General features: G+C 37.8%; 1 protein-coding gene across 1 annotated transcript in view; it reads left to right on the top strand.

The window, feature by feature from the left end:
- Positions 1–1,069: 1,069 nt before the first annotated feature.
- Positions 1,070–11,337, top strand: part of SCN1A (sodium voltage-gated channel alpha subunit 1) — a gene marked incomplete at both ends in the record, with an annotated part of 93,624 nt that continues 83,356 nt past the window's right edge. The window contains one exon of the mRNA XM_082841567.1: positions 1,070–1,333. Within this exon, the coding sequence (XP_082697693.1) occupies positions 1,070–1,333 (264 nt within the window). The remainder of the gene's footprint in view (positions 1,334–11,337) is intronic.

Raw genomic sequence — 11,337 nt, 5'->3', positions numbered from 1 at the left:
ATTTACGGAACCGTCTTCTTTCCGATTATTTTATTTTCCTGAAATTAGAGAATCCTGCTATCTCCTGCACATACAGCTATCTTCTCCCACCTGCAGCCCAATCTAGTAATTTCTTCCCAGCCTCACCTTTCTTTCATTCTTAGTCATCTAAATGGCATCTGTCTAACCTTGGACCATCTCTTTCTGTACGTGTTTAAGTAAGCCAACCCTAGCATGGCTGTTGATGTGACAGGTCACAGTTCCAATTGTTTGTATCTCAGAATAGATGAAGGCTCAATCAGGACAGCAGTGGCTATTTGACTGGTCATTAAGTCTGGCCACAGCAAACTGTTCTGACCGGCTTGGCCAGGAGCCATTTGTGCAGATTAGAGGGTTGGATTTTATATCCTCTCAGAGACAACTCCCTTTCCACTTCAGCCTGTTGATGAGCTAACCATGGTCTCTATGGGGCCACATCCTCATCTTCTGGGTGGCTCACGGAGTGAACAGCCCATTTGGGACAGGGTGGTATTTAGCTAATGTACTTTAATTAAGGCTATACTTGAACTACTTTCTTAAGTTATGGCACAGTTCCTGTCTCGGCAAAGCACAAGAATTAATAAACATGGACATTTAACAAACCCGAGATAGAAAACATGTTTGTTAAGCCAAACTCATAGAGGCAGAAAGTAGAATGGTGTTTGCCAGAAGCTGGGGAAGGGGGAAATGGAGAGTTGCTATTTACTGGGCATAAAGTTTCAGTTATGTAAGATGAATAAATTCTAGAGAGCTGCTGTACGACTTCGTGACTATAGTTGACAATACTGTCATGCATACTTAAAAATTTGTTAAAAGGGTAATGTTAAAGATCTCAAGTTAAATGTTCTTACTACAGAAAAAGGACTTATATTTAGTAATTCCATTTGGATTTAATTGGAAACGAACATTTCAATCCTCTAGCTCTTATTTCATGACAGGAGTTTGTAGATATTAAGATCTCTTAATCTCCTTAAAATATCTGTATTCTTTTTTTTTTTTTAGGACTTTCATATGCAGAGTAAATGGTGATTAAAATGTGCAGGATGACAAAATGGAGCAAACAGTGCTTGTACCACCAGGACCTGACAGCTTCAGCTTCTTCACCAGAGAATCTCTTGCAGCTATTGAAAGACGCATTGCAGAAGAAAAGGCTAAGAATCCCAAACCAGACAAGAAAGATGATGACGAACGTGGCCCAAAGCCAAATAGTGACTTGGAAGCTGGAAAGAACCTTCCTTTTATTTATGGAGATATCCCTCCAGGGATGGTGTCAGAGCCGCTGGAAGACCTGGACCCGTACTATATCAATAAAAAAGTGAGTGTGTTTTATCAGGCATATGTTGCTGCTAATTGCCTTACAGTATACTTTGGACTGTTATAGCACCAACACAAGCTAAGTTAGCACAAAGTCTAAGTATCCTTCTGTTTAGGAAATAAAACACATTTGCACATGTTTTATGCATATACATGACAAATAAATTGATTATATCATAACAGATGGAGCTGTCCCAAATGCACAGTAGATACTTAAAAATAAATGTAAGTTGTAGGCAGCTAATTTAACAAATTAAAAACATCTCCCCAAAGATTGTATTTACTATTTATGGGTTTTCTGTACTTGAAAATCTGGAAATTATCACAAATTATAAAGACCTCAAAAATATTGGTATTCATTTCTCATGGAACAAAATTTGATGCCACAAGGGTTTTCAGTTTCTATATTATATATAAATATTATGTTATATATAATGTATCAGTTAACTTCCTGAAGAAACTTTTTTTCATTGGGAAAAAACATTCCTATACAAACTATAGTTTAAAAAATTATTTAATCTTTTGGTGGAAATATATTGATATTGGTAAGGATGACCAAAAATATAGTATTCTGAAGAACATATAAATGATATTTGAATATCCATGCTTGAAATGAAAATAGTAAGCACCCAGCCTTTCATTATGACCATGATTTCACCAAACCAAGAAGAAAAGTGTAGAAAAAGATAAAATCAAAAAAGATTATTGTATTGATTTTAGATTAAATTTATGACTAGTTAATTTGCAATATTTTATTATCCTTTTCACCTAGAATAATATATTTGTGAACTCTTGGTGGAAAGGTACAGCACAAATATTGTAATTAAGCAAATGAGATCTTTTAGTTAAACATGGGCCTTAAAAATACCCCCAAAACGTTTAGGGATGCTTTTAGTTGCTGGCACAGTTATCGTGTTAGTTTTTATCAAGTGCATAAGTCTGGAATTTTAGTATTTGGATTTGAGACAGTTTTGTAAATACATTCTCATTGACTACTACAACTTTCAGAGGTAAAAACCTCATAATGTTCAGATTTTTAAAAAAACTTTTCAGGATATAGCCAGCTTAAGTGTAACACACTTTTCCTTTTTAAAAACTGATTTGACCATTTTACTGTGAAGGAAGAGATTAATAATTTTCCGTAGATTCATTATCTTTTATTTAACTTTGCTTTTTAACATTGTATTATTAAATCTTAGTAGGTAAGCCATGATCTGTTTCATAACTTCCATTTAAATTATGAGAAAAATTGAATTTTGTCATTAAATCACTCCTTTGGAAATTAATTTAATATGATATCTGAAAAGCTAAAACCCAAATTAAGCAGACTACGAGGGGTTTATTTGTATAAAAAAAGTAAAAATGTGGATAATCCAACTATTCATACATATTAACTTATTTAAAATTATTCTATTATTGAAATAATGACTCTGGTGTGTTCTGGCCAGAAATTCATTAACACTAAAGTATGTTACTTTATTTATAGCCATTGGACATAGCCAATCTATTTAGAGCTGCTATTACAGTGGGTTAGTGGGCTCCATGCTCAGCAGGCATTTTGCTACTCCCAGACATCCAGCTCCCACCTCTCCAGTAGTAACCACCATCTAAAAATTATTAAAGCCACCCAGAGTCTACCACTTCATCAAACAGGGCTGAAATCTAGCATCCCATCTCCTGTGCTGTGTCCTTATCTATAAAACAGTAAATGCATACATTGAGAAAGACCAAACTAATGCGTGTTGACAAGGGCAGCTATTCTTCAAGTAGAAACGAGATCATCCAATTAATCTTTTCCTTTAAATTAAAGAGTTTTTAGACTGATAAAAGTTGTCATCTTGAGGGAGTGTCCCCAAGCACAGCCGTCCACAATTGGTTTATAATGAATGAGATATAACAAAGGATATAAAGGCAGATGGAAAGCAAAATGATGCAAACCCATCCAAATAGTTAAAAGAAAGGTCTTAAAACTGAGGGTAAAAGACCAATCCTGAAGGAATGACTATTCAGTCAGATTCTTGCGGTGAAGTAACCCTTATAAACTTTGTTAGGTTCACATTCACACTTGCCTTTAACATCTTCTGTCCTTATCTTCAAATGTACATTGTGTGAGGAAGGAAAAATATTTTGGTATTTTGGAACAAATCACAGAGTGCAAGTAGCACAACCTGGTAAGAGAAATATTGTTATCAGGAAGGAGGTTTCCCCAAGGTGAGGCACATCCATTGCTTTCACGTTGAGCTGACATCCAGCAAGTCTCCAAATGTAAGTCATTCAACAGAAATACAAGTGAAACTTTTTGCAGTACTGAAATCCTTAAAAACTAACATGGCATGCTTAGGACATGATTGAGCTATGTGTTGGAAATTTCCTTCTTTTGCATTTACATGTTTTATAACTTTCTGTGGTTGTGTGTACACTCTTTCTAGCCTTAAATTTTTGTTCATAATTGGATTATTTCAGTACGGAGGAATAGTCTTAAATTCTGAATTAGCTTCCTCTGATTGAAGCTGGAATCCTTAGAAAAATAATAACCTTTTAAAAATGATGAATATTTCCTTTTTCTACTTGATGACCAATTTCACTTTAGTGACTTGAGTATCTGAGGATGGCATGCAGTAGACATGCACAGTACTCCCAGCATAGATAAAGGGTCTAATGATGGAAATGGCACTGGGGAAAATGCTTCTTAGGATGAAATTTCTCACCATCACTGATATTGGGGATGTGCATTTTATTGCCTGAGTGGATTGTAATATGCAAATATTAATCAGGCTAGTGACTCCCCTAAGTTTAAACTCAAGTACAATACTTAATGTGTCCTTTGTATGTATATCCCAAGTCTCTGGTTTCTTTCTTAAAAATATATAGAATAAACAAAGCAAGCCTATTACAAAAAATGGTTGCAGAATCTATGTTAAGTTTTAGGTTAAAGTACAGTGGTGTGTATATATAAAGAATCTACATGTAAGGAATAGAAAGGAACAAACCCCAGTGAAGCTCTCTGTGATCTTCTACAGTGTCAGTGAGCTTATGAAAATGTCACTGCTGATGGTGTATTTTCAGATGGCATATGGCCACATATTTTTATCTTCTTTGCCCTAGCTTAAAATGTACAAATTATATAATGTTCAAATTTTCTGTTGAAATTGCTGAAATAATTTAATCCATGGTCAGTGATATTGTGGTAGTAACTCGAGAAATAGTAGCAACTGTCTCATGAACACTCATGGTACATGGAAGCACTTCCAGACCCTCAGATGTTTTAAGCCTTCAGAAGTCCAAGGTAAGAACTAAGGAATAAAATAACAGTGCTGTCAGAGGAGAGTCACAGAATTTTCCATACCATGTTAGCTCTGGTCCCGTGGTCTTCAGAACGTGATTCCAGGTTGGGTTCCTTTTGTTTGTTTATTTACTTTAGCATTGTGACAAGGCACATTTTAGCTTGTGAACACACCTTTATTTCCTCATGGGATTTTTTTTTTTCACAGTTTCGTTTCATAGCTTCGGCTGATTTTGCACCATTTGGCTGTACATTCAAATTCTTCACCCACTCTTTATTACAGAAAACTTCTTCCTTCTCATGTTCTCTTAAAATTACAGATGACTCATTAGTACCATGGAAGAAAATATCCTTTTGACAGTGTGACAGGGTACTGGAAATAGAATGAGGTGTGTTAGATCTGTAGTGAAAATGCATGTTTGTTAATTCTGGAATGTAGAAATGTACCCATTTAAAAATGTGCTCTTTCCTTGATTGTCTCTTCGATGTTTAAAGACAATTTATTCTCCCTTTTTATCAGCTCTTCTAAAGAGATGCATGCTCCCTCTTTACTGGGGCTGCACGAAGAATCATACAGGAACTTGTGGTTTTAAATTCATGCCTGGTTTGTCATTCCACAGGAGTTTTTAATTGTTACATGGGGTAGGGAGAGTTGTTTGTTTTGTTTTTAATTGGGATTAGGGAGTTTTTCTTGAAAAACGAGTTTAGGGCTTCCCTGGTGGTGCAGTGGTTGAGCGTCTGCCTGCCGATGCAGGGGACACGGGTTCGTGTCCTGGTCTGGGAGGATCCCACATGCCGCGGAGCGGCTGGGCCCGTGAGCCATGGCCGCTGGGCCTGCGCGTCCGGAGCCCGTGCTCCGCAACAGGAGAGGACACAACAGTGAGAGGCCCACGTACCGCAAAAAAAAAAAAAAAAAAAAAGGAGTTTAAAAGAAAATCAGAGAAGTAGATGGTAAAAGCTCAGGATTCCATGAATTGTCATATTTATGATTTTTCTTTGTATATCATTAGCTCTTCTAGAATTACCAGTCACCCAGGCTCTCCCTTACTTGCAAGGCACTACAGTTCACTTCCAAATCTTTCTTACCCATTCATTATTTCTTCCTTAAGTCCCTTTCTTCTTTGTCACCTCCCTGTCTCTGCCTCAGAAACAATCCCAAAATGAGGAGGATGGTAGTAAAATAATGATTGCATTTATTAAGTACCTGTCATAGTAATAAGTTTCCCTTCAAGTGAAAGTGACCAAAAACCAACAGAAAGTAGTTTTTGGAAACAAACTAAGCAACAAACAAATAAATGTATGTGTGGGGTAAATCTCGTCTTAATATCAAAGGATCCAGTACTTAAAACAACATCATCAGGACACAGTCCTTTTCCATTTTTGGTTCTACTTTCACCTATGCTGGCTGCATTCACAGGCTGGCTCTTCCCACAAGATGATAGAAATAGCCACCAGTAGCATGAAACTAACATCCTACAGCCTAGTAACCCCAAGAAAAAGAGCTCTCTTTTTCTTCAAAATTTCTTGCACAAGTCCTGAAATTCAGTCTAATTAGGTCACAGGGCCTCTTCTGAACCGATCAGTGTAACCAAGGGTTTGTGATGCTCTCATTGGCCAGATCAGCATCACATGTTGACCAGTGTTGCCAAGGGGTGGGTCAGCTCCATCCAAGCCACATGGCCAGACAATGAGGCAGAGGTTTTCTCTGAAAGGAAGAGATGGAGACTTTGAAGAAGGTCAGCTAGGCAAGCAGAAACAGTAGCTCTGCCTTATGCACTGTGCATTAGGAAATTTACAGTTCTTATTTAACCGACATGTCCTTCCAAGATAATTCTTCTCTTTGTTTTAAAATGATGAAAGAAGATGTGGTACATATATACAATGGAATATTACTCAGCCATAAAAAGAAACGAAATTGGGTCATTTGTAGAGATGTAGATGCATCTAGAGACTGTCATACAGAGTGAAGGAAGTCAGAAAGAGAAAAACAAATATCGTATGTTAACGCATATATGTGGAACCTAGAAAATGGTACAGATGAACTGGTTTGCAGGGCAGAAATTGAGACACAGATATAGAGAACAAACGTATGGACACCAAGGGGGGAAAGCTGCAGGGGGGTGGGGATGGTGGTGTGATGAATTGGGCTATTGGGATTGACATGTATACACTGATGTGTATAAAATTGATGACTAAAAAAATAAAACAAAATAAAATAAAATAATGAAACTGAGATAAAGTTAATTTCCTAAGATCATAAAGCTACTAAGTAACAGAGACTAGATTTAAAACCAGATCCGTCAGCTTCCATGGCTCATCACCATGCTACTCTGGGTTTGCAGTTGTCACACTAATGATAACAGTGGAGAAGAGAAGTCAGTGATAGACTCTAAATAAGCCTGTCACTGCTTTTCCTGCCCCTCCACTCATGCCACTTTGCCATCTGTACTCCTCATCTCTTAGGCTGGCAGTATTTCCCAAACCTGACTTGTTGCTTTACTACTTCTGCTCAATCAGGGGCATCCCCTGCCTTTATAAAAACTAAAATCTTTGAGACTCAGGGGGTCTGGATCAGCTTCTAAAATAATGAGAGAAGTACATTTCCCACCAGATTCTAATAGGGTGATAAACACCTTTTTTTCAAAGAGGACAGATTCAGGAAACTTAAATTGTATGCCTCTGTAAAGAAATGGCATTTATATTGGGATCTCAAGGGTAGAAAGAAGAAGGGAGAGAAACCTTCCAGGGAAAGGGAATAGCCCATAAGAAGACATGTAATATAGCAGGACTGTAGTAAGTAAAAGGCGAGTAAGATGTGATTGGGGAGGTGGGCCTGGGGCTAGATCAAGGATCCTTTTAGGACATCTTAAGGAGTTCGAAGTCTAAGGGCAAAATGAATTCTCTGAAGACTTTGGGTAGAGAAGTCACAATGTCCATTTCACTTTTTTTTTTTTTTAATAAATTTATTTATTTATTTTTGGCTGTGTTGGGTCTTCGTTGCTGCGCCTGTGCTTTCTCTAGTTGCAGCGAGCGGGGGCTACTCTTCATTGAGGTGCATGGACTTCTCATTGCAGTGGCTTCTCTTGTTGCGGAGCACGGGCTCTAGGTGCACGGACTTCAGTAGTTGTGGCACGTGGCCTCAGTAGTTGTGGCACGCGGGCTCAGTAGTTGTGGCACACGGGCTTAGTTGCTCCGCGGCCTGTGGGATCTTCCCGAGCCAGGGCTCGAAGCCGTGTCCCCTGTGTTGGCAAGCAGATTCTTAACCACTGCACCACCAGGGAAGTCCCCACTTCACATTTTTAAAGATCAAATTAGGAGTCTTTATGGAGGCTTGGTCTAGATTTTTGACAATGAAGACAATAATGGATGGGATCGGGATCTATTTTGGAGGTGTAATGCTTATCAGATGGGAACAAATGGATGGCATTGTTTTCTGAATATGAAATTTGGGAGGAAGGAAACTGAACGGCAAAGTTCCAATGTGAGAATTGGCGTTGCTTTCAAGTACACAAGTGTTTGTATGTGTATATATTTGAGAACCAGAGAGACACACATTTTTAATCCTTTAATCCTTAAGTGTATATGGCACTTTGAATTTATTAAGGGAATTCTCATGTTTTATTTCATTTTGTTTCATTTCAGCCTTTAAACAACCCTGAGGTTAGTATTGTTATAATCTTCATTCAGATGTAGAAATTGACATGGAAGAGTTTGCCCAAAGTTCTCACACAGAAAAGTCTGCAATAAAACTGGGCCAATTAGTCCTTTTCTGTCAATGAAAAATTTGCTGAGCATATAATAGTGTACCACAACCATGCTATGGGCTGAAGATAACAGGGATGAGAAATATTTGACGCCCAGATTTTATCATTTCACCCTCTGGCCATAATTTTTTCTCTCTGTCTGAGATAGAGGCAGAGCATCTGTAACCCTGGCTGATAGGAGCCCAGCTGGGGAACTCTCCAGCACTGGCCCCACTGCATCTGTTCTACCCAGCTAAAGCCTAGGGACCAGCAATTTTACAGACTCTTTTCTGGGTACAACTTTTTCTCTTTTGCATGAACTTAAAGCAAAGATAAAAAAAAACTCTAAGGCCTTGAGCCCCCAGACACATTTTTGTTTGCCTCATGCAATACTGTTTACAATTTTGAATTAGTGTTTGAGATTTATAAATCAGAAGATTGCACACACACGTATAATCGTGCATATTTAGGATTTCTCATACTATATCAGATCTAGCATCACTGATTTGCATGCCCAAAATTGGCAGGTCTCTCACACTGCCTAACCTCTGTGGGGCGTTTTGGTTTGTGATCCCTGGCTACAAGACCCCTGTGCAATTAGATGAGGGATGGATATTAACGCTTGGTGGGCCGCAGGAGGCACAAGTCCACAAGTTGATCTTTAGGCTTATTATCCCGCATCTAAGGGGTAAGACAGAATGAGATTGGGAGAGAAAACATTTTTTAAAATATTGCACACTAACTTCAGAGTCAGGTAGAGAACCTGTGAGAAAGCTTTCCATCTCCCAGTGAGCCAGAAAAGGAGGAAAATCTTGGCCTGAATCCACAGGTTATTTAAAAAAAGATAGGCAAGGAAGTAGGTGAGACCATTTAGAGAGCTCACAGGAAAAAAAAAAAAATAATAATTAGATGCCTTGGAATTGGCCCAGAACAAGAGATGTCCCCAGAGATGTGTACTAATCGGAATCTCTTGTCTATGCAGTTCTTTACACCCAAAGCTCTGCAGCATCCCTCCTCCTGCCATGTGGTCTCATTCTGCCTTTTCCCGATGGAACCTCTTCTCGAGCCAGCAGCTTAGAGCTAGAAGAAGTTGACCCCACTTCTGGCAGAAGATAGAGCCAGGGAATTTCCCTAGTTTGAATGCCAAGGCAACATCAAGGGGAGAGAGGTATACCTTGCAACCCAGCTTAGAAGTCTGTTACCATTTTCAGAGTCACACTTGCTTATACACAGGGATAAAGTTTCACATTGTCATTATACAGAATTCTATTTAATTAGGAATTACATAGGTTTTTGAATCTATGTGTAAAATATATATATATATCTATGTATCTCCTTTCTTTGGGAAAATATGTTCGAAGTTCCAAACAGTTGACCTCCAAACACATTTTTGGATCACTGTGTAAGTACAAGTTGAAAATTGCCTCTTTAAATTTTGAGGCTAAGACATAAGTGGAATCAACCAATAGTATATTCTGCATTTTTCTATCGTTCATGATCATTGCTCACCTTCCTCTGTTATTTCTTGCTTTTGCCAGTACATTTAGAGCAGTGAAATTGCAGTAAATTTGGAGTCAATCCTGTGATTTGGCACTTTTTCAATAATGTTTAGATAAACACAAAGCTGAGCATTAGGTTTAAACTATTTAAGGAACAAGACCCCTAGAGTGAAAGAAAAGTTAAGATAATGGACATATTTTTAAAAGGGAACTGGAAAACTATGGCTTGTTAAATTCAGTGTCCATCCTGAGTAAAAAAAAATAAGCAAACACTTTCTAAAAACCCAGAGACAAAAATAGACTACTAAATAGTAATGGGTACAGATTCATAAATAGCAATCCTACCAAACTATTATAACCTAAGTGTTTCCTTATTGACTATACAGTTAGATAAAGGGGAAGGATTTTACTCCAGGTACACAACATGAGAACTGTTAATAAAAACAGATTCACAGCTCTCCTGTTGCAGACTCACCTGAGTTATTTATTAAAAGTACAGAATACAAGGCATCAGAATCTGACCTACTGAATTGGAATCACAACACCTCTGTGAACTTAGTGTACTTATTCCCATTTTTCAAAAGAGGCAAATAAGTCACAGAAAAGTTAGTAACTTGTCCAGGATCTCAATGCTGGAAGGCAGCACAGCCAGATTTTGAGCGAGGCATCCAACTCCAGAGTCTGCACTCAATAAATACGTAAGTTAAAACAAATCCTACTTACGTTTTTCTAATTTGCTTTCCAGACTATTAAGCTTTGATTATCAGGGATGTTTACCTGTTTGGGTTTTCGTTGTTGTTGTTTCCTTTAAAGCTAGAATTGACTTTTACCTGGCAAGGCTTGCTGAAGAGAGTATGAACTGGCAGTACAATGAATGGTTTACACCTAGGTCTGCGCTGCCCAATTCAGTGGACATTAGTCATGTATGGCTATTGTACTTGAAATGTACTTGCAATGTGGTGAGTTCAGTCTCTGAAGACGTACAGTTGGTATGACAAGAGGATGTAAACTATCTCAATAATTTTTAATACTGACTTCATCCCCAAATGATAATTTATTGGATATATTGGGTTAAAGAAAACATTATTCAAATTAATTTCATCTGCTTCTTTTTCTTTTTCTAAACATGGCTACTAGAATATTTAAAATCACATATGTGGCTTAGATTTGTAGTTCATGTACTATTTCTATTGGGCAGCTCCAGTCTACGTAAACCTTCACTTACCCTTCTAGATTTTCTTCCGTTAGTATAGATAGTTGAACATTTACCAGTTTTCAAGCTTCTTGGGGTCATAACTTACTATTTACCCCAAACTACTTGGGGGTCTTTGTTTTCCCTATAAACTTCAGCACAGAGCTTTGCAAAGATTGTCCTAAACAATTAACACAAATCTTCTGCATTGAAGTCAATTGAATTAACGATTGAGCTGAGAATTAGATCCAGGCTGCTTTCCAGGTGTCCACAACGCTCATACATATT

The sequence above is a fragment of the Leucopleurus acutus genome (assembly GCF_964270905.1).
Source record: "Leucopleurus acutus genome assembly, chromosome: 6".
In the NCBI taxonomy this organism is placed as follows: Eukaryota; Metazoa; Chordata; class Mammalia; order Artiodactyla; family Delphinidae; genus Leucopleurus; species Leucopleurus acutus.
The sequence above is the reverse complement of the archived record's forward strand: the minus strand, read 5'-3'. Positions and strand labels throughout refer to the sequence as shown.